Source organism: Sitodiplosis mosellana, unplaced genomic scaffold (genome assembly GCF_009176505.1).
Source record: "Sitodiplosis mosellana isolate CC-2019 unplaced genomic scaffold, AAFC_SMos_1.0 Smas_scaffold_6162, whole genome shotgun sequence".
In the NCBI taxonomy this organism is placed as follows: Eukaryota; Metazoa; Arthropoda; class Insecta; order Diptera; family Cecidomyiidae; genus Sitodiplosis; species Sitodiplosis mosellana.
In genome coordinates, this window is record NW_022601403.1 from 3,010,459 (window position 1) to 3,034,685 (window position 24,227).

The 24,227-nt window shown below is 36.5% G+C and overlaps 3 protein-coding genes across 7 annotated transcripts in view; 1 reads left to right on the plus strand and 2 right to left on the minus strand.

The window, feature by feature from the left end:
- LOC129574412 (sestrin homolog) overlaps positions 1–5,150 on the minus strand; it is a 36,460-nt gene extending 31,310 nt beyond the window's left edge. The window contains exon 1 of one of the 2 annotated variants that reach the window (XM_055456422.1): positions 3,797–5,150. The gene's annotated coding sequence lies outside the window, so the exon portion shown is untranslated. The remainder of the gene's footprint in view (positions 1–3,796) is intronic. The other variant, XM_055456423.1, reaches the window with a different exon arrangement.
- Positions 5,151–16,866: 11,716 nt separating this feature from the next.
- On the plus strand, positions 16,867–19,581 carry LOC129574415 (lethal(2)neighbour of tid protein 2). 4 transcript variants are annotated; one of them, XM_055456429.1, is made up of 3 exons: positions 16,875–17,347; positions 17,413–17,550; positions 17,856–19,581. In XM_055456429.1, the coding sequence occupies exons 2-3, from the start codon at positions 17,496–17,498 to the stop codon at positions 19,115–19,117; spliced, it is 1,317 nt and encodes a 438-aa protein (XP_055312404.1). In that variant the 5' UTR covers positions 16,875–17,347; positions 17,413–17,495; the 3' UTR covers positions 19,118–19,581. The 4 variants fall into 4 exon arrangements, with proteins under 4 accessions (XP_055312403.1, XP_055312404.1, XP_055312400.1 ...); XM_055456425.1 differs by having other exon boundaries at positions 16,875–17,093; positions 17,243–17,550; XM_055456426.1 differs by having other exon boundaries at positions 16,877–16,994; positions 17,243–17,550.
- LOC129574414 (protein lethal(2)denticleless) overlaps positions 19,388–24,227 on the minus strand; it is a gene marked incomplete in the record, with an annotated part of 4,945 nt that continues 105 nt past the window's right edge. Inside the window, 5 exon segments of the mRNA XM_055456424.1 lie at positions 19,388–21,430; positions 21,620–21,957; positions 23,081–23,213; positions 23,555–23,739; positions 24,134–24,227. Coding sequence (XP_055312399.1) covers positions 19,877–21,430; positions 21,620–21,957; positions 23,081–23,213; positions 23,555–23,739; positions 24,134–24,176 — 2,253 coding nt within the window.

Consider the following 24,227-nt stretch of genomic DNA (forward strand, 5'->3'; position numbering starts at 1 on the left):
ATTTTTGTATGATTGCGCCCATTTTGCGACTGACAAATTTATACAAAATAAACATCAACGAAATGCCATTTCTTGCGTCTCACAACTTTCTCGTGTTCGTTACGTTTGCTAGCTCGTTTGCTACATTGCTGTGATTCTTCTCATTTCTCTTGCAATGATTTGAATTTTATTTTTGTAAACGCAAGCGTGCGCGCTGTCGCGTACATTTCTTTTTTGCACTCTCGCAAATCAACTGAGGAAATGCAATATGTTAAAATGTTAGAAAATTGAACGAAGTGACATGCGGGGCTACAAGTAAACAAAGGCACAAAAGATCATCGAAATGTAATGAAGAAAGCGACAAAAAAAAGGACAGAGCAAAGGCGAGCAGTTGATAGAAATGGGGAAATATTGAACCATAGCAGATAGCGAACGGGGAATGAAGAAGAAAGAGAAGAAAACAAAGTATGCATTTGCGTAAATTGTGTGTGAAAAAAACACACAATTCGATAAGCGAATAAATCATTTGTAAATTAGTGCTTAATCACCTTTAAATTTCCTTTGTCAAACAGCGCAATTTAAAATTCACCATTTGGCTAATACAGAACAGAAAAGCCACACATGGTGCAAAAATTAGCATTGGGCCTTCGAATGAGTGCTTCTCTTCTCGCAACATCTGCGACGTGTCGCAGAGGCCAGGAAGAAAACAACAAATCGCTTTTCGTTCTTTTGATCGAAAAGGTGAAATGAGGCAAAAGCAATTGCCTCGTTTAAACGGCTTTATATATCTCTATTCACTTGAACATTGTTCGATCCCAATGAGCATGTTCAACGATAGGAATTTTTATTTGATGCACTCAATCGATTCAAACAAAAAATACCGCAACTCGCGCTGCACGGCTGCTAGAATGAATTGCGCATTGGGCAAACGTTAATTGGGATATATTTGCGTGCACCGAGAGAAAGAGACAGAGGGAAAGCAAGAGAAGAGAGTGAGAAAAGAGAGAGCAAGAGAGGAAAAAAGAGGGAAAGAGAAGGCAATAGCGCAAAGAAATCTATTTCTATATCAACGACCGGTATTCGAATGAAAATGCACAAAAATAAACCGGCTTACAAAATACACACACTTCATGTTGATTGTGCACAGCTGACGAATGTGTGTGCCCATCAGCAGGTTATTTTGTGTGCAACTCTTTCGCAGACACTTTCTCTCCCTTTCTTACTCTCTCTCTCTCTCTGTCTCTCTCTCTCTCTTCTCTCTTTATCCCTACTCTTATGCATGTTCACGTTCAGTCTCACACTCTCAGTGCCTATTCGTCTCATGCACGGTGTTTTGTAGCACTCGCCGATCATATGTGACGTGCAATATTGACGATTGTGTGTATGGTTTCAAAACTGACTTTGCAGTCTCATTGCCGGCTGATTAACGAATAATGCGGCTTTTCGCAAAATGCGCACTCTTTGACACAATGAATTTTAAAATCGATTGAGCTAAATAAGGAGACATTTACTTTGCAACATTTTTCTGTTGTAACAGCCCAATTTGATTCGATTAACCCATCGCATAGAAACGGAATGAATAAACAAACAAACGAACGAAAGAAGAGAAACACACACGTTGCGTTCCATCAAAGTGAGAATAATTAACGTATAAGAATAGACAGAGAAGAGAAGAGAAAAGAAATTGATGGTGTGACTCACAGCAAAGCGTGTGTATGATGCAAGCGGTAAATTTCCATTTGAAAATAACGAAAATTTCAACAAACACAACAAGAAATTTAATGAGAAAAAAAAAACCGAACACGACTTTCGCACTCAAATCGAATAAACAATACACATAAAAAAAGCGAATAAACACGTTGGCTTCGCATGCCGCTTAACAGTTTCAATACGCACGCGAGAGAGGTGTTTAGTACATTGGATTGGAATGCTGAAAGCGTATGAGCATTTGGAGATTTCATTATCGGCGCGGTTATTTCTGTTACAATTGAACGTTCACACCGCCAAAATACCGGTGTTTTTTTTCGGTAGCCGTGGAGTCTCCCTATATTTTGTTTGCATTTTTGTCCTTTTTTCTTGGGTTTTTTGCCGCATTTTTCATTGTTTTTCGCATTTTCATGGGTTTTTTTCTCGTATTTTCCCCCATTTTCCTCGACTTCATCTAAATTATTCTCATTTTTCTCATTTTCCTTGATTTTTAGCCCTTTCTCTTTTTGGATTAATTTTTTTCATTCAGATCTTTCTCCCATTTTTGTTCTGAGACAAGCTCTGTGAGGCTTATTCTAGCTGTAACTCGTCTCACATCAATCTCCTTTTCATACGGATGCATTTCATCGAGGAAAAATGCCATCTCGGTATTCTATCTAAAGAATTTGTTTCCAAATCATTTCGCATTCTACATTACCGTGTAAAAATGTTCAAATCGGTCTCCTTCCTGATCTTTTGAAAAGACTATTTTCACTCAGCCCATTCCAATTTTATTCTCTTTCATTTCAGTCATCACTTGGCTTGCACTTGGCAAAACTTGTGTCAAGTGGTCGCGCGGTTGCGATACAAGTGTGTCGTGTCTATCTCGCATTGCATTACACTCGCTCTCAGCTCAATGTTGTAAATATTCGTCTTGTGTTCGCTGATAGTGCACTTAAACCAATCGATTATTTTTATTCGTTTCAAACGAACGACAACAACAACTGTCTATCTATTTTCGTCTTTCTCAATATTATTTTAGTCGTATATAGATTGGTCGTAGTGTATCATCAATAAATTGAGTGCAGTTTGTTTCTTCGTTTTATTTGCTATTGGGTTAAATTGACAATTTTTTTTCTTTCGATTTTGTTTGCGCGTGAGCGCGTTCAAGTGTTTATTTATTATCAAAGTCGAATGGCCGAGATAGAATATTTATATATATTAATTTATTTCGTTTTTTCCTCTATTAAATTCGTTGTACACGGTATGCGCGCACTTTGAAAGAGAGTGTTTGTCGTGTCCAGTGCACAAAACCACACAATGCAACAATAAAATGCAACAAGTACAACCGAATGAGGAAAAAAAACACACAAAATGAAACTAAAGACAATGTGAGAGGGAGAGAGAGAACGCTAGAGAAAAAGACAAGAGAGAAAACAAAGTAATACGGCAAAACAAAGTCGCACACTGTGTATGCACTCGATGAGTATCGAGAGAGTGCAGCGCGCGAGAATGTGCTGCAGTGAACGTTGATTTTCAGTTCGTTGCACACACAATGTCATTTGAATGCCGGCATTTCTCAGTTCACTTAACGAAACGAAGAAAACTTTTCACGGCATCATTCTATTTCTGCCAGCCCGCGCGCTCTCTCCTTCGTCTTTTTCTTTCCCATTCCGTTTGTATGATGTATGTGAGTGTGTTTTACTTGTTTATTTGTTGAACAACACACCGTTTGCGTTTTTTTTTTGCTTCTTCTTTGCTTTTTTTGCTTTCTTTGTCGTTCTCTCTTGCTCTCACTCATTCTTTTTCTTTTTCTCACTCTCTCACCTTTGCTCTCAATCGCTCTCACTCTCTGTCGCACTCTCTCTCATACCCTCTTTCACACTCACTCTCAATCGCTCTTTATCTCTCTTCAATACTCGCTCTCTTCCACACTCGTTCACTCTCTCCTTCACACCATTGGTGTTGCTAGCCACTTGGGGGCTACTTGATTTCTTATCAAAATGCTAACGATTCTATTTCATGCACAAAAATCATCTGATTGAATGAAGTGAAAATGGCAATGTTATTGAAAAAAAAAATGAAAACGAAGAAGAATGTGAGGTAATGAACAAACAAACCCAACACTTACTTTGATTTTCGTTGAGCGAAGATTTTGATCAATTTTTTTCGTGTGTCGCGTTGCTGTTGTTTTATTTCCACACAGAGAGATCTTGAATTAACCAGATCCAGTACATAGAATTGGCTCGACTCGTTGTTATATCGTTTCTGCTGACACTAGCTTCTTTGTTCTTGATGTGTATGTTGTTGCTGCGGCTATTGTTGTTGTTCTTTTCTCTGATTTTCTTCTTGTTTTTCTCTCTCTCTTCAAAAAACTAGTCGTGTACAAAAGAAACGTTATCTATTCCCACCGTCGATATATAAAATGACATCGGCAAATTGGTTGCGTTTGAAATCCGAACAGCAAAATGAGTTGTGAGGATGGATTTGTTGGTCGCTTTCACCTCTTGTCACACCGTTTTGTTTGTAAATTTATCTCTCACTTTTTATTTCGCATATTATTGCTAAAAAATGCATGACAGACTTGAGCGATTCAATCGGAAATGTTTATTATAGAAAAAAAAAAGAGCCGGTGTCGCGTTATGATTTTTGAAAAAAATGCACGTAAAAAAGCGTTGAGTGACCGAAATGAATTTTTTTTCGTTCGCTTGCGATTCGTTGTCGCTTGTTGTTATCACTGTTTCACACGTTTGAAAATCGCGTCCAATCTATTTTAAGCCGAACGAATTTTTTTTTCTGCTGTTTATTTGCTCCGTCAAACAGTGAAAGAGGGAAAACAAAAACAAATTGAATGAAGAAAAAAAAACAATTTTTTATAAGTTCGAATCGAATTTTCTCGTTTTTCGTTCGCACAAGAATCTCGCCCGTGTTATCGTCGATATTTGTCTCTTCTATTCCGCGATTATGTCGACTCTAGTCGTTTCGGATTATTGTGTCTCTATGTGTGTTTCGGTTCAAGTTTAATCTTAGGCTCGTGTTTCTTTCTTGGTCGTACGATGAAAACAAAATCAAATCAAAATTGGAGAAAACAAACGATACACACGCACACACTCACGTACCAAATAACGATAGATTCATAGAATTTTATTAACCCAAAAAATGATTTGAACAATTTGAAGCCCAACGAAAAATTGGCCACTTTTCTAATTCTTTCTCGACTTTTATTTTAATTTCCGAAATAAAACCAAATCGATTTTGGTGACAAACAATATGTACCTAAATCGGTGTTTTTTTTTTCGTTTCGTTTGAACGAATTTTTCTTATTCACTCTCTTTTTCGCTTCGAAAAAATAATTTGCCGACGATGACAGAGTGTGTTTTCTGGTGTTGGCTGGTTGCGTGTGCTTACTCCTGTATAATCAAATCAGAACTGAATCGAAAGCATTGAATCGGTTTCAAGTTAAAGCAAAACAATCGCACACACACTGTGTGCTGTTCGTTGCTGTTGCTGCTGGTTGGTGCGCGCACGCGGCGTTCTAGAACGTCAAGCCCAGCCGGTTCATGTATCTCTTTCGCTCGTTCGTCGTGCGTCTCGGTCTTTCGGTTGGCTCAGCTGTGTGAACCTTATGGTTTGCATGTCTATTTACATTGTGTGTGCTAGTGCTTTCAGCTGGTCGAGAGCTGAATTCAGTTCAACTGGTTGGTGGCGTTGCGTTTGTGTTGCTGCTGTTGTTGTTGTTACTTTTGCTTCTGTCGTCGTTGTCGTCGTCCGTGCCGCGCTCGATGCTGCTGCTGCGGCTGCGGCTGCAGTAAAAAAGCACTGTGAGCGTGAGCGGGAGAAATGTAATGTGATACACGTGTTTGTCGTTGATCCATTTATTTGAATATGTGCGCGACCACAACGCAAACTATCACTGTATCAAATCGCAATAGAAAAAAAAGCGGCACAAAAACTCGTTTCACCAACTCATCGTACTCATTTGAAATCGGCATTATTATTTTTTTTCCTTCGCAAAACGCAACACCATTTCGATTTCTTCATCTCTCTACACTCTATCAACGCAAACAAATCGCGATCATTTGTTTTTGTCGGTCAGACAGCAAATAAAAACAAAATAAAAATTTATAAATTGATGAATAAATGCCGATTGTTCTTTGAACGGGTAAACAGCGATTTTCATCAATGTTTGCATATACACACACACACACACAACGATTTTGTTGTTTTTCTGCTGTTGGAACATTGTTTTTGCTGGCTTTTTTTTCGTTACTTCTGCAACTTCGCTATGCATTGTAAAAACATCAATCTTGTTCACACACTCGCCACCAAGATCAAGTACAAATAGAGACAACGACTCACCATGCCGTGAGTGTTGTTGGCCATGCTGCTGTCATATTGTGTATCGCCTTCTGTGTACGTGCTGTGGTGAGAACGGTGTTTGTGTGTGTCAACGACAATCCGTCGTCGCAATTCGCAATATGATAAATGCAAATAAATCATTTGAATTTGAAGAAAACTCATCAAAAATGAATGGAAAGAAAAAAGTTTTGAACAAAAATGAGAGAAAAACAATGTTTTCAACGAATTTTACATTCCAAATCCAATCAAAGAAATATCAGTTGGCCCGGTCCAATGACATGATCCAGACAAATCGGAAGGAATTAGAAGAAATGAGAAGAAATGTGATGAAATGAGACAAAATCAGTCGAAACAAGCCAAAGTGAGAGGAAAAAAGGAAGAAAAAAAATGATAGAAGAACGCACAAAACGAGACGGCCAAATGAGACAAACAAAACGATGGCGATAGAACGTGTGTCTGGACTGAATGATTCGGTGTTGGTGTGCTACCGGCCCAAATTATCAATTTGATTAAACGGTATTCGTTGTTATTTTCCGAAGCACCGTTTCTTGTTCTGCTATTGTTGCTTCATCTTTTTGTTATTGCTGCTGCCTCTCCGCTACTTTGGATATTAGCATCGCACGACTTAAAATGGTATCGAAAATGTGGAGCACACGGCATTTTTTTTATCAGTAGATCGGCAATTCATGTGATCGGCTTGAATATTTTTGGTTGTTTTTCTGTTGCGCACAACCGAAAATGTTTGTGTTGTGGTTATTTTCGGACCGTTTTCAAGCGTTTTTCCTATACGATCACTCTCTCTCTCTCTCTCTCTCACTTTAAATTTTTCATCATCCACGGTTATTGATCCCTGTGAAATTAAAGAAAGAACCGTTTTTCATCGATGTTGATTCTCAGGCTGAATCAAGAAGGAAAAAAAAACATTAGCCTTTATAATTTATACGTACACAATTGCATGCGCACACTATCGGCTATTTAAAAAAAAAACCCGTTCAAATTCCACACACGGTTTGAATGGGTTTATTTTTGGTATGATCATCTGTAGGCTGCATGGATGCCGTTCATTTTGGAGACGATATACACAAGCACACCGCATTCGTGGTTGTTTGTTTAACAAAGAAAAAAACAACACAATACAAACCTGCAAACTTGCATTTTTATCAGGCAAATCGTGCAAAAGTGACTTATCCATCGTGTGTCTCGACATTGCACATTGCTATCGTGATATGACAAATATAGGCAGCCCCGTGTCTGAGCAAATAGAAGATTATGGGACTAGCCTGAGTTGCGATATCATTGTTGCATATCTTTTGGAAGTAATAATTGAGAGAGTCGCGAGAATTGTTATCCTTTTCATTCCTCGTCTCGAACCATTGAGAAACAAGACCGCAGATCATCGCTTCGCTCCGCTCTGCTTTCTTGAAGCTCGTAAATTTAAGGGGTTTAATTAATTTGATGTTTCTCATCAAATTATTATCGTAAGCACTACATGGAATGTAGTTTTAATCGTAGTATACTTTTTGTATGCAAATCATTTTAATATTGTCAAAAATAATCAAATAAATTTATATGATGACATTGTATTCTTCAATTATTGTTTCAATGTACAATCAATGTGAACGGTCATCATACATTATTTCACATTGGCAACGAAAAAAGTGTCAAATTTTTTTTTGAGTTATCTCAAAATTGAATTACATGAACATGATATTATTTCATGTTAAGCGTAATTGCTTCATTTGAAATAAAAAATATGGATATTAAAATGAATTAGTTTACGGTCCAAAAAAATGGCCTAAAGTATCTTAAAATTTTCTCGGGGAAAAAAATAACAACTTCAGTAGCCTACATTCTATGTAGTGTTAGAAATAGAGACCGATTCGAAGAGAGAGAGAGAGAGAGAGAGAGAGAGAGAGAGAGAGAGTGAGCGTGCAAATATTGTGTCCAGTATGATAACATCACTTGCTAATCACGTGTAAAATGCTGTGTATGTTTTTTTTTCTGTTCTCTTCTGTTCACTCTCAATCTCTTTGCTGTGTCAATCTAATGGACATGGATTTTTTTTCGCACATTCTATTTGGTCTGTTCGTTGGCTTCGTGTGTGTCATTTTGTTGTTGTTTTCGTTCTGTTTGTCAGTGAAGACGTAAAATTTCGTATCAATCACACACGCTTGGCATGTAATCATGGCATTTGATCGTCGGACTGTCGCGATGTGTGCACTCTTCACAGGGGGCTATGTAATGAGCCACAATCATTATTTTATGGCAATTATCGTTCCAAAACGATATATAAATAAACCGAAAAATGGAACAGAAAAATAACAATAGCCGGATGAGTTGAAAAACTTTTGATCCATTGACGTCGAACAAGCGTCACGTTGTTCCTCAACCCATACGGTTGCCGCTTAGAGTGTACACCTTTATCTATCTGAAGTTCAAATAGACTTGCCAAAAAAAAAACAACATCGACGACGACTGACGACAAATACTAAATTGATGCTTGTTTCTCACACTTTGTCATCCATTCATTGAATGGGAACGTATCAATTTTTGTCTATATTTCGAGTGACGATTGGGTCGGCTGTTGTTGTGCTGTTGACATTATCCAACATTGATAAAGCCACCCCAAACATCTAATTAATATTTTCTCGTGCAAACAATATGATGCATGCACATGGCGAATTGTGTGTGTGTCAAAATTAAGTTGTTTTTTCTTTATTGGCTGTCTCTTCTTTATTTTGAACTAAACGGCATTAGCTTCCGTATCTAAGCGAGTTACAGCAAGCCACAACTCGTAATCACTTTATCTTATCACATCTTGTTTTGTTACTCCGTTTTCGTTGTTGTTAGTGTTATTATTTCGATGTTAATCCGTTGATAAATAGATTTGGTGAAAAGAAGTCTATCAAAAAGTGATTTTTTTTCTCACTGTTTGCCCTGCCCTCCTATCAACATTTGCCAAGCACTATAAGTGTGTCTATAGAAATGATTCCAAAATTAGTCCAACTCGAAGAATAAATATGGATGTAATTAAGTTGCAGAAAATCAGCGTGTGTTTCGCAGCGAAAGTCTTGAACAAACAACATAATTTATATCGAAAGAGAGAAATATGGGGAGAGATAGGAACAAACATGACGTTGTCGTCGGTGGCCGGCTCTAATGAATATGATAAAAAAAATTCCATCTGATTTTATAATCGATAAACAAGATTACTTTTGCTTGCTGATTATGCATTCGGTGGTAATTATGAAATGATTAGGCTTTCGGGCTAACCGTGCTCCAAAATCCAGATAAATTATTAATATTTTGTTGTTTGGGCAAACAGAGGTTCTATCTCATTCATACATTTCATCCAAATTTTTTATCAATTGAACACTTAATGGTTACATTATTAGACCAAGATAACCGATCAACCGTGCCAGACGGAAACAATGAGATGGACTCGAGTGCGTGCGTGTGTGTGTGTGTGTGTATCAGCCGGAGTCGATGATTAGTTTGCCCATTCGATTTACTGCTTCTAACTTGGACGAGAAAAAAGAATAGTTTTAGACTTTAATCAATGCAACCGATACTGATAAACGAGCGCTGATTGGTGATAATGGCAAAATGGTGTTGTGCCGAAAATAAAAGACAATGGAATTTTCCAAAGAGCCATGGAATGGCATTCGGGTGCGGACATTTCAAGCAAATATCACACACACACACACACACATCCCACGAACAAATCGCTTCATAAAGATAACTATTATTTATTGTAGTCATTTTGATTAGGTCGAACACCGAACAAGTCGATGATTAGACTGTTTCCAAAACGACCGAACTAATTTACAACAGAATGTACCCGAATAAACAGGGCACATTCAATATTGACATGCGACCTTGTTTTTGTCCCGAAGATCATGTTGTTGGTTGTTTTTTTTTTAATTCGATCGTTTATTTCCTTGAAGTTCAGACAAATCTTATCTTAATACCACTTTCGCCCCATCCAATTTGTTTGTTGCCGCTTTTTTGCAAGTGGCTTTCGAGATTGCGACCGGAAAATAATAATTCAGTTGATAAATGTCGAAGAGACTTGAATTTTGATTCGATTTCATCTTTGTTAGAGTGGTCAACGAGCACTCGTTGACCACATTAATCTTTGTTTTATATTCATATTCAGCAACTCATTTTGATGTTTTGAAGAAAATACCAACGAAGTTTGAGCTATTATGAACTATTTCGTTGAGCCAGTTTCCATAAACCGTTTTATTTCATTTCCACTTCGTTTTTGGTCTGATTGAAAAGAGAGAGCTTCGCGCAAGTTTACGACAAATATTCGAAAAAAAGGAAACTTGAGACACATATTTAGGCTTTTCCCAGGAATCTCGTAAACCATCCAAATTGTAACATCGTCTAAATTGTAACAATTGAACAAATAGACTGATTTTCTGCACAACTTTGAAGGGTAACTGTTATTTTTTATATCATATTTGAGAAGAACACGAAAAAAATCTTCCGATATGAATATATGACTTATTTGTATTTTCTTAGAAAAGTGGTTTATTTTGAGACTATGTTACAATTTGGATGGTTTACGATAATATGAATAGAATTGAAAAATGGCTGAGATTTGAATGAAGAAGAAAATTGATTGAAAATGAAGGGGAAAATTACGAATTTGACAAGAAAAGTCGTCAATTGACTAAATATATAGAAGTAAAAAAGTAAAAACACTACATTAAACAACATAAAATCTACAATTAAAATCGCCCAACCCGAAGTCATTTCGGCACATCTTTCAAGATTTGATTATCCATCTCTAATTGCAGGCATTACACTCAATTTTGACGAATAAATAGCTGGAATTTTAACCCAAAAAATCTATCAGAATAGCTGACCAATGAAACGCCAAAATATCAATAGAAACCAGTTCGTTGACATTCTGTCTGCTCTTTTATCATGTTTTTTACAAGATTATGCAATAAAAAATATGACTATAGTTTTACTGTTCCGCAAGCCCATGATGCATAGTTATAGACATGCCTTTAGTTTTCTCATTGTTCTTGTGTTATTAATGAATGATAAGAAATAATTTCGCTCTAATGATTTTATCGAACACAACCGATGTTCGAATACGCAAAAAAACAGTAGGTAAATCAATTTGAATTTTGAAAATATCCGTTTATCAAGGTAAATTTTTGCATTTTGGTTTTGCATAGATTCCCTATTTCCTTTTCAATTTCATGTTCCCAAAAGGTTGAAAGATTTGAGTGAGTAATTATTCGCTTCGTTTAGAAGAATCAACAATCGATCATCTTGATTACTTTGCGTTCTAGCACCGCTAATTCTTTCGATTTCAATGAAAAAATTTCTAAGAAAAGTTGATTTTTGACGAAAAAGTCGACTATAGTTACGATTCTCAAAATAGCTGAAAATGGCTGAAATACCTAACCAGTGGCATGTCTGTAATTGAATCGTTTTGATGCAAATCAAGTCTTGACGATTGTAAAGAAAAAATGAAGAAGAACCATAAACAAAAACATGTCCGCAAGATTTCAAATCCAACGATTATCAAAGTTTCACTGTTTTCACATATATGGAAATTCCTCTTTGTTTGCCAGGGGCTAAAAGTCAACATTGATTTTACTTGACAAATAAACAAAATTATTTTAAAATTGCTCACAATGAAACTTATCAAATGAAATTATATTGAAATTTCTATCACAAAGTACAAGTTGTAATAATTCATCAAAATGTCATAAGCCACTTAAAAACGCAGCAGTTTTGTTTGTTCTAGCTATATTTAGCTCATGCGAAGCACAAACACAATGGTAAACAGACGGAATCATTTGAAATGTGTATATGTTGAATGCGATACGCTATACACATATTGCTCGATTTTCGTCAAGTTCAAGGAAGTTTGACGATTTGCATCGCTAATGTTTCAACATCAAAGCGAATATATGTTCATCGCCTTGATAAATTATGGTAAAACATTGATAGTTTGCGCTTCTTCACTTCGATTTTGATTCTTATTTTTACAGGAAAAAATTTATGGGAATTTCTACGCTTTGTTGTGATTTTAATTAGTTTCCTTGTTGTTTTATTAGGTATAGGAACCAACAATATGCGCTATAAATGGAAAATATTCAGCAATGCATGCTCTAACGGCATCTATACGGTTTAGTTTGGAAGTATAAAAAATGCAGAAATGTCTGTGAGAAATGATATTTCAAACGTTATTCATGATTCAAGTCAATGAACTTCCGATAGGGACAAAAGCAACTCTGAAAGGTTTTGGAATTGCTGAATATATTACCATTGCACTTCATAGCGTTGATAGGAACATACATTTTTGTATGAAGGATAAAATTAAACACGATAACCTCGGATGTTTTAAATTAGAATTTTGAAAAGGAAAACAGTTTTTTTCTGTTACTTAATTTTTATTTTTTAGTTATCACACCCGACGACAGCAGACACGAGTACTGAAAGTCTAACTCGCCTATATACTTGTAATATGCGCAATTCCGAACTTTTTTTTCGAATTTTAGAATTTTTTGGCCTTTTAAGGCCATCTGGAATGAATGAAGTATCGCTAGAAAGACATCTCATATGCCCAGAAAACACACTTGGTAATCGATGAACCGTTCCCACAGAAATAGCTACTTGAAAATTATGACAAATTCTCGTTTTTTTTTCTCCATTTAACGAATATTCAATGCGACCAGTCCAAGCTATTCATCGAGATGTTTCCAATGATATCAAAATCGGCGTTCATGGGTTCACCAATCATTCTGCGTTCTGAGATGATGATTCAGTTTGTGTGTCCTGTCCTGTACGTCTGTTTGTACTTTTTGTCTGATCTCTTTCAAATTTCAGTGATCTTTAGATCATCAAAAACTAAGACTTTTTTTTTGTTACACCACATTTTGATTTTACCACCTTCTTGGCCTTGACTGTTCTCGAAAGTCTTGAAAAATGACTTTCCTCCCCTACTAAACATGCTTAACGATAATAACTAACTGTCTATCGAATTGATTGGTTCCACAATCAAGTTAATTGTTGATTAATTAACTTAATCAAAATGAAGAAAATGTTTCGAAAATCAAATGAGTAATCCGAAAAACTTCTGATTACCGTGGAATTTTGGAGATGTTGTGTGGAAAATTGAACGTGTATGTTGAATCGTTAGTCCCTAGAACGAATTGATTAAAAGCGTTATTACGGAAAGGTTTAAATTGGTTATCGATTACGACAAATCCCTATATAAAGGTGACCATACATGGTAATATTCGGTGAGTGCCACTAAAAAAATATCCACACTCATCTAGTGCATGAGACGCATGGTCACTCATTTAGTGAGTGAGACGCATGCGGATGGGATGAAGCAAAGCGAAAGAGTATAGTAAGTTGGGCTGATATTTGAATGGAACCTAATCAGAGAATATTATGGGATATTTTTATTTGAATGGGATAGAAATGTCGCATAAAAATATTCGATATTTTTCGCACGTTGTGTTCAATATGGAACGAAGAGAGTTGAAAGGAGAAGGGAGTATTCATGCGTTACGCTGGACACACCGTGCGAATAATATCGGATATCTTTATATAACTGGATCAACACTGTTTTTTTTCTTCATTTTCCTTTATTACACAGTCAAACGGCCGGTATGGGCTGATAATACTAACATAGCCGAGTAAAACCCCTGATAGGTTTTGAAAGTTCTGTTGGTGTTTTCATTTTATCGACCTAGGCAGTTTGTGTGGTTCAAATGTTCATTTTTCAGAGATGGCCTCTTCGGTTTTTTGTCAATAACTCGTGTACAATGCTGATGATTGCATCGTACATAGGGGTATTGCAGCGACCATAAAATATATGTATTTCATCAAGTTTATCAAGCTCTTTCCAAGTTTATGCATAGTGTCGAACTTTTGTTCAAGCCCTACCATCTAAATGTACAGTAAAATAATTTACGGGCACGACGTAAGATGGCGTTTTTTCTGGTCAAAAAAGTTACAATATCCCTTTGGCATCGTACTGTCTTGGTGCAAAGTTGTAGTTAAGGGTCCAATAAACAAATTTCATCAATATACCTTACCCAAAAAAACCACTGTTGATTAGTGTTATGAGACCAAATGTCCAAAAAAATAAGTCAAAACCCAGCTGGGCTTTTTCTCAACTATGGTAGTATTATCATTCCATAATAGCCTAGTTTGTCTAACCTATGACTTTTTTTCTTCTAAATTTTTGCACAGTACTGGTTATGATGATGGTCATGGTCAGATCGTACTATTCGGCTTGGAAGCAGCAATACACGTAAGGGTGCTGTTGTTCATACAATCAATCGTGTTATTTCACATGGAAATTACAATTTAGAATCACCTGTCTTTGATTTAGTCTTGATTGAACTCAACCATGACATTCAATTCAACAACGCAGCTCAGCTGGTTCCAATGCCAGCGGCAAATCAAATAATTCCCGATAACAAACAATCTATGATAACCGGTTGGGGTACAACAGAACCTAAGTATTTTTCCAACGCCTCACATTCTTCAAATGCTTCCACATATGTGGAAGAGCATCTTTTGGGAGTTGTACTTCCAATATGGAACCAAAAAAAAAATGTGAGAAAGCTATGGTAGGTGCACCAATTGTGGTCACTAAACATATGCTTTGTGCTGGGCTTGTAGAAGGTGGAAAAGACTCTGGCGGAGGTTAAATCCATTTACGTTTTGCAAGAAAATAACCAGCAAAAAAAAAAGATCATTGATTTTATTTCTTCAGGCGATTCCGGCGGTCCATTGGTAACATTTGATAATAAGTTGCTTCGAAGAAATGACAAACTTATAAACCCTCTTCTAGTTGGTATGTATCACTTGTTTACAACTTAAGTACCCAAATTCAAATCAGAAGTTTTTTTTTCAGTCTTATTGGGGCTCTCTCATTTTGAACTATTTTTCATGTTTTCTATACAAATTTGGGTGACAAAATTGTTAAAATCATAAGGTGTGACATTCTGGGGAGATGGATGTGCTAACCCAAACGGACCAGGTGTATATTATCGCGTTTCATCAGCTCGTAAATGGTTTGGGGATATTGCTGGCATTTAAGCTAATCTAGTGATTTGAATCCAACTTAATAAAAGAGTACTTTGATTTTACCAATTTCATCATCATCACAAAATCCGTTTCCTTTTTTGAAATAAAATCTATTTGAATATCATGAAAATATTATTTTAGCACAAATCTTTGAGTGACCGTAATAAGAAGTTTTAGAAACAAAAACGTCGTCAATTGCATATCACCGGTTGATTGAAATTCCATCATCATATCTATGGGTGAGATTGAGAGTAGTGTATGTGTTTCACTGACTTTGTTATGAAAGAGAAGAGTAAGTTTCTTTCGATTTAAAAATGGTTAAAGGCGAGTATGTTCATTTTTGGCGGGTCGTCACTGTTTTTCGCGGTTTTCTCAGAACTGATAAGACATAACAACTTGATTTCTTCAAAGTTGTAGTACTCGAGGTGTTCTATAACTTTGTTGAAGATAGTTATCTCTTATCTCCTATCAGTTTCACTTTCAGAAAAATGATAAGAAAAAAAGAGTTCTGTATAAATTTTGCTTTTTTAGTGCGCGATTTGCGATAAGAACTGATAAGAGATAAGAGATTTAACTGTCTTCAGCTTTGTTATAGAAGACCTCGGGTACTACAACTTTGCCGAACACCATGATATTATCTCTTATCAGTTTCGCGAAAACCGTGAAAAACCGCGACAGCCCAAGGCATGTAAACATACTCTACTCTCAATCTCATCCATAGATAAAGTGAAAATTTTCTATTATTGGTAATGATAGTATTTCCAATCCATGGTTCCTAGTGTGACTGCACCCTAAACAACATTTAAACCGAGTTCACTGCCAATTTTACTGATTTCATGGACTAATAGCAACTAAAATATGACACGATTTGCAATTTAACGTAAAGATAAGATAAAAAAAAAATCAGTGTTTGCTTATTTTCATTGTTCTACAAAAAGAAACAACGACAATGTCCACAAAGAAAAGTATGTATTGTGATATTATTTGTTTTGAATGAAGAAACAGTCTTTTAAAAACTGAAATCCGCTTTTTGATACAAATTTACCCTTTTTCTGTTGAAAGCCCTTTTACATTTCTTCAACATGTTTATTGTTTTCATGAAATTTTATTCTTTCAATCCGCAATCCAATGGCTGCAAAAAGTTTAACAAATACGCAAAATGATGACGAAACCGTTCTCTTCGTGTTTAATTCTCTTATTATTAAATTATTCCCTTCATGTTCAATTAAAGACTCCAAAATACGAATATGATATATTCAATTTGTGGAAATTTTTCAAATGAATCTAAAAAAAACCCAAAAGAATTATGAAGTGTAATCAAGGAAATTTCCTGTATTTTTTCCGCGCTGCTTGAGCAGCATTCTAAATCAGCACAAAATTATAGAGAATGTTTTCAGTTATTAGTTCGAATGGGATGAAAAAAGTATAAAAATTCCGCATACAAGCTGAAAATATCATTTGAAAATGTGAAAAATGTGTGTTTTTATCCGAATCAATCCATAAGTACATGAATGCAGTAGCAATTTATTTTTATTATAGCTGACATAGTCTCGGATACACTCGCTAATTAGTCATTTATAATTAGTCAAGTAATTTTTCTGTTCCGCTCAACGAGTGTTAATCGCGTTCAAATAATGCATGAAACAAGAAGCACGTAAAGCTTGAGTCTGGAACAAAGAAAAAGTGTTCAAAAGTTGTGTTGAATCTGCTACGATACTTGCGTCAACGAGAAAATCTGCTACTACAACACTATTCGGTTGGCATGCGATGACAGCCAACACAACATAATAAATAAGTAGCAGAATAAGTAATAATAAACATAAGTTGGTGCTATTCATTCTTTCCCTTTTCCGTTCTTGTTTCGGTTCATTTTAAAAATAAACATTGAGGTAGGACCCGGTTGGTTGTGCCATTCACATTGTTCGTGAAGTCAAAAAGATCAGGGGCCCACAGGAGGCGAAACACACACACACGGCGAAAGTGAAAATGTGAATTTGAATAACAAATCTGACACCACAGAGTCTCTATTATTTTCGCTATTATCATTGTTGTTGCCTGTTGCTCTCTCTCTCTCCATTTTTGTTGTTGCTCGTTGTACGTGGAAATATTTTCGGTGTTTTTTTTTTCTTTCATTCAGACAAGGTTTATGTAAATGATACGCGTAGAGCGGAAAAATGGCACCAACAAAGAGTTTATCGCGTGAAAAGTCCGTTATCAATGCATTGAAATCGTTTCACAAAGAGTATGTGAATGTGAATTATGCGAAATCGTTGTTATTTGATCCAGCAAAATTGTCCATCGTTTCAGTTGGCATTTTGTTTGTTGAACTCCTGCTGAATGTGTTCATTGTGCAGCGTGTGAATTACACTGAAATCGATTGGATCGCCTATATGCAAGAGTGTGAAGGATTTTTGAACGGCACAACCAATTATGCATTGCTAAAAGGTAAATATACACAAATTTGGAGCACATAACCTCATTTTTTTCCCGGTGGCCAGCGATTTGGGAGTGAGATCAAGTGATCGATGATTTTCTCGTTTTTTTTTTCTGACAAATCTGTGTCGAATGTTCCCGTTTTTTCACTTTCTGTTCCTCACTTTTCTTTTTCTGCCACTAAAGTAGAACGCAACTCGCCACTGAAAGCTGTAGACTCTACGTATTAAAATCGTACCGTCAATCTACTCAGTTACGGTGTTCTTTCGATTTTTTCTTATTTTCCGCTTCTAACTATCGTTCATTTCTTCTTTCAGGCGACACCGGACCATTGGTGTACCCAGCTGGATTTGTGTACATCTACACGATATTCTACTATCTTACCGATCATGGTCGAAACATTCGATTGGCACAATATTGTTTTGTGGGCATTTACCTATTGCAAATGTACTTGATGTTGAAAATTTACACGAAAAGTCGTAGAGTGCCGCCATATGTGTTGATCTTCAGTGCCTTCACCTCATATCGTATTCACTCAATCTATGTGTTGCGATTATTCAACGATCCAATCGCCATTCTGTTCCTGTATGCTGCTCTGAACTTCTATTTGAATGGCAAATGGACGGCGGGCAGTATATTTTTGAGCCTAGGTGTCTCGGTAAAAATGAATATTCTTCTCTTTGCACCGGCCATTCTGTTGCTGTACATCGTGAATCTCGGCTATTTGGACGCCATCAAACAGTTGAGCATCTGTGCAATTGTTCAACTACTCTTGGGTACACCATTCTTGCTCACACACCCAGTGGAATATTTAAAAGGTAGCTTCGACTTTGGCCGTATTTTCGAACACAAATGGACCGTCAACTATCGCTTTTTACCCATCGAAATCTTTGAACACAAATATTTCCACATCACTCTGCTGGCCGTGCATGTGGCATTGTTACTCATTTTCATAGTGCCTTCATACAAATATATGCAAAGCTATTGTCGATTGCGTACGCTACAAGCACAGTTGCAACCCCAAATCGATGCAAAAAACCGTGAAGTCGAACAATTGGATAGCAAAAAAGCGGCCAAAAATAAATGCAAAACAAAAGACACCGACGATAAACAAACGGAAGAAGAGATGACCATCCATCAAAAGATATTTTTGAATTCATTTGAAAAAATGCTAAGAAAAACTAGCGGAGTACCAGCACAATCACCGGCCCCTACTCAGGCCAGTGATGCATCGACTAAAACGCAACCAAAGTACGAAATTCACTTTGATCGTGCCGTTCAATTGGTCATTCTACCAATTTTCCTGTCGAATTTCATCGGTATCATGTGCTCACGAAGTCTACACTATCAATTTTATGTATGGTACTTCCATACACTACCATATCTCACCTGGTTCACAGATTTCAATGTCAGTCTCAAACTGCTGCTACTCGGTCTCATCGAATTTGCATGGAACACATACCCCAGCACCGTGCTATCCAGCTCACTATTGCATCTAAGTCATGTTATATTATTGTATGGCGTTGGTATTAAATTGTTAAACATCGAACAGGATACGCAACGGGTGAAAATCAAGTAAAATGTGTCGAACATGTGTCATTTTGTTGCGAGTTAAGCAATCCGAGTCATGGCTATACAATCAATACAAGACTGTTTATTAATATGTTTTTTTTTTGTTCTCGTCGAGTTCTGCATGGACTTAAGAGAGTTTAATAGAGTTTCAATCAAGTTAATCTTGATACCAATTGAGTCATATGATAGCAAAGCAAACAAACTATTCGATTGATTTGGATTCGAAACAATGAAAAATTGGAATTTTTAGATGAAAAGTAGAAAAAAGACGGTTTGCTTTTGTTTATAATTTTTTTTTTCTCTTTGCTAATTGATCTGTTCTTTTTTCGTTTATTTTGTCGAGTTTACGAGTGGGTGGGTTAAGAAAAAACAACAATTTTTTGTTAACATAAAAAGATATTTGTCAATTGGTTTCTTTTTAATAATGTCAAACAGCAATTATAAAAAATTGAACTTCAATCCAAACAAAAATGTGTGTGTTTTTCTTTCTTGTTTTGCATTGTTTTTTTTCTTTCTAGGAACCTTATCGAAAAATGTAGAACGGTTCAGCCGTTCGGTGTTATCTATCCGCACATAATTTCAATGTGGAAAAACATGCGTTTTTGTTTTCTATATATAAAAAATGGTCTTAACACTACACCTGTTAGAGAAGCGTGTTTAGGTCTTAACGAGATAGAAAAACGTTTGTAAAAAAAGACACTTCAATATGAAATTGCCTTTGTTTCATCTAAAAAAAAAAATAATAAAATGTGGCGAAAAAAGGAGCTTAATTGCTAATAGTAGTGTCATTGGAACGACTTGGAGCGGCTGGTGATTGTTCTCGGCTCCGTGTTGTGGGCGTAACACAAAAGTATCGAAGTAGTGTTGTTTCGGATTTTCGTCGTGTTGGTGTTGTTAATGCTGCGGCGGTTGTTGTTGCATCGACAACCGTTGAGATTTGTTCGTAGTGATGATCGTTAGCGCTCGATTGGCATGTTGACATTCGTCTTTGGATGCCACACGAACTGCGATCGGATGATTTAATTTTCCGCATTCTTGGTGATAAAATGCCGCTATTGATTTCATTCTGGTGTGTGGACTGCTGATCATTATGGCTACTGGTGCTGGTGCTGCTGTCATGATGTGTCGAATCGTTGAGCTTTTCATTCAATTGCCGGCTAATGGTGGTGGAGAGTTTTTGCTTTCGGATTTTCGTCAGCCAGTCGATGTTCTCTTTGAGCTTTCGTTTCGGCGATTGTAATTTCAGATGCGGTGCATCACTCGCGTCCATTACGTAATTTGGTAAATTGGATGTGGGTGAGAATAGCGATTGTGAGCATGAGGGTCGATTCGATGATGATGGCGTTCGAATTTCATCCAACCGATAATGGCTTAATTGATTGCGTTCGTTGAGCGGTGATAAGAGGATTTTGTTAGTCTCTTCTTTTGGCGGTGTTTCGACTTCTTCGCTGATTCCAGGCAATGGCATACGTCTTGGTGTATCGTCCGATCTGATTGGTTGCTGTTGACTTTCTGTGCTACTCGTCGACGATGTCGGTGCAAACAAACGACGAGCTCTCGTCTCAATTAATTGCCTTTTACTATCCCCACCGTACGACGATACACTCTGTAAATCACCACCATTCATTTCGCCAAACGATCGTTTCAGCGAACATTTTTCCGTTGAACTCGGCGTTGTTTCATTCAGTTCAACAATTCGCTTCAGCGAACGCGGTGTATTTTCTAAATCTTTTAAGCGTCGTTTTATGGCCATTTGTTTTGTTGTTCGTGGCAATACTTGCGCTTCACCGCGATAATTATCCGAATTATGCACGTCTAAATTGTCATTGTTTATGCGCCAGATTTTATGACGCGAATCATCACTGCATGTTATGATGCGCAATTCATTGGTTCGAGCCCATGCAACGCATGTCACCTCATCCGCATGACCGTGCAATGCCAATATTGGCTGTGAACTATTTACATTCCATATGTATGCCTTTTCGTCTTTGCTACCACTTATCAAATACTGATCGTCCGGGCTCAAACTCGATTTTATATAAAATGTGCTATTCGTTAAACCAGTATAACTGATTACTGGATGCGTTGCATATACACCTAAATTAAAACAGTAAATATTGTGATCCATACAATTCACATACAGCTTTTGACCCGTGCTATCGATTAACAAATTTGAATAGCCTTGATAGGTGGACGTGCCCGGATATGGGATACTATGCTTTGGTACCGGCTCCTTTTTGTAACAACTGTAATTTCGACGTAAATCCCATACTTTGATTATACCATCACCTCCGCCGCACGATGCCAACGTGTAGTCATCCTGGTGGGAAGAGAGAGTAGAGAATTTAGAAAATTCAGAATATTTTGTTACTTTTTTTTTTAAATTTTAAAACTTTCAATTCCAAAAGTTGACAATTTCTCAACTAGGCACATGATAATTTCATCTGTTTGAAAATCGATGTCCATTGCCATTCTCATAAAGTGAAGAATTCCATCCACTCATGCTTACTTGAAATGCCAAACCGGTAATACTGCTAGACGATGTATTTGGTGGTAGTTTCGGGGTTGCTTGTCTCGTTTGTCGTCGTCGATAAGCTTGCGGTGTGCCTGGTCCCGTCGCATGACCACTGATTATGCAATTGTCTGCTTTTGGCATTTTGTTGCCAACTTTGGGCCGAGCACGTGTATCCCAAATTAAAATCGCATTATCACGACCGCCCGTTGCAAAGCATGCCGGATCCGTTCGTCGGAATGCCACCGTTTTCACGGACCGCGAATGGCCATTAAATGTTCGAATAAGCTCGAAACGACTCTCTCGCAATTGCCATAGACTAGTTGTGTGATCACCTAAGATGTGAACAAATTGTTGAAATTAGTTAATTTACCGAAAAATAGTTAGTTCAAAAATGTGTTCGATCTGCTGATATTGGTCTGTCTATTTTGTCTGTTTACTAGTTGGAGAATTGATATGATAGTATTGAGAATGCGTAATAACCCATGATGGCATTCAATTTTATACGCGTTTTGTGCCTCTTCTTATATACATATCGAAACAAGACCGCAGATCGTCGCTTCGCTCAGCTCTGCGTTCTTGAAGCTTGTAAATTCAAGGGGTTTAATTATTTTCGATAATTTATTATCGTAAGCACTACATGGAATGTAGATTTTATCAAAGTATACTTTTTGTTCAACGGACGTTATATTTTCTGAAGACGACAAAGTTAACTGGGTGATGTTGGAAATGTCTGTTTCACAAGTTTTTGTTATAAATCATTATAATATTGTTAACAATAATTTAAAAAAAATTTATGATAAAATTGTATTCTTCAATTATTGTTTCAATGTACGTTCAATGTGAACGGTCATCATACATTATTTCACATTGGCAACGAAAAAAGTGTGAATTTTTTTTTGAGTTATCTCAACGAACATGATATTATTTCATTTTTTGCAATTAGGCGTAATTGCTTTATTTGAAATAAAAAAATATGGATATTAAAATGAATAAGTTTACGATCCAAAAAAATGGCCTAAAAAGTCTTAAAAATTTCTCTTTAAAAAAAAATCACTACAGTAGCCTACATTCCATGTAGTGCTAAAAATGGACAAAAATCAACTCTTCATGACGAGGAACAAACAAATTTGAATAGAAATGAAGCAACTGATTTACAATGTAGGTAGTAAGAAGAAGAATGAAAAATGTCAAAGAAAAATCATAAAAGAAATCAAGCAAATCGTCAAGTTTCCAATGAAAAAAGCGAAGTATCAATCTAATGAATGGAAGAGAAAATCAAAAATTCCGTTTTTTCCAAAATCTTTCAAATCAATGTTACTAAAACGTAGCAAAACGTCTAGTTCACCCAATTTCTTCTCCATCTTATGTCATTTTCTTCTCTTTCATTCTTTTTTTTCCATTCTTTCTCATCATTCAAGTCCCATTAGAATCAGAGCGGTTATCATTGTACCATACCTGAGGCGGATACAAGTTGCATTTGACCCGGAACCCATTCGACATCGAAAACGGCATTATTATGGCACTGATTCCCGATCAACGGTTGCTCTTCAGGGTTGTCATTTGGGAGGTCAGTATTCTGGATGGCAACCTAAAAAGTGAACGACTATTCGATTAAACTTCAATACAATTTCCGAACAATTTTCAACATTTTACGACATTTTTTTTCAGTATTTTCCAATTTTTCCCAAAATTCACATTCTCATCATTCAGTTTCGTTCTTCAAAGCGAGTATTTCTGCCTATTCAAAGCATTTTCTGTCTCGATTTTCCGATGCGAAGCATAAATCGTCAATGAATAAACAAATGAATGATTTTTCAATGAGAATCAAAATTTGTCCAAGTAAGGAAAAATGGGACATGAATACAAAAGCCACAGATTTCACACAAAAACTCTGATTTCTGTACTATGTTTCCACTGATTGGTTCATACCTTTCCATCTTCATTGGCGATGGCAATGATGTTCCGATGGTTGGAACAATTGGCAAATTTGGCCGCAAAAATTGGCGGTGTTGGATTGTAGTCGATGTGGACTTCGGATGGGGCAATGCCTCGCCAGCAGTCATGTTTGTGAGCTGATAATCTCGATAAAACATTGTCATATTGCCATCTTTGCTCTGAAAGAAAGAAAAAAACCAAACCACATCCACAATTAAATCACAGTCACAAAAACAGTTGTCGTTCAGTTGGTTTGCTGTCAAAATCTGCGAATTGCGTCATTGGTTTGTACAAAAACAAAATTGTGCGCAAAAAGCGAATAAATCACAAAACAATGTTTTTATTTGATTTGTCGAAGTTGTTTTGTGTGTCAGTGCAGGCGATTGCACGTAAAATTGCATTCCACTTGAAAAAAAAGTCGCCAAAAACTGTTCGATCTGCTGACGGTGTTAAAAGTGTCTTTGTCAAATGACGTTTTCCATACGAACGAAAGTATCCTCAATTTGCACACAAAACTTTTGCTTTAATTAAATTTTCCATTTAAAAATGAACTCCCGAATGAATAATACTCACGATAACCGTATTGTCGATTGTAAAATGCCACTACTGTATTCATGGTAAAAAGGAAAAATTGGGTTGAATTCGAGGAAACTATTGTTATATTTTT

What these genes read in the sequence shown, in the direction of transcription:
- LOC129574415 (XM_055456428.1), top strand. Translation starts at nt 17,280, where the DNA reads ATGGCACCAACAAAGAGTTTATCGCGTGAAAAGTCCGTTATCAATGCA. An exon ending in CAATTATGCATTGCTAAAAG is followed by an intron (nt 17,551 to 17,855) that starts GTAAATATACAC and finishes TTCTTCTTTCAG; the next exon opens with GCGACACCGGACCATTGGTG.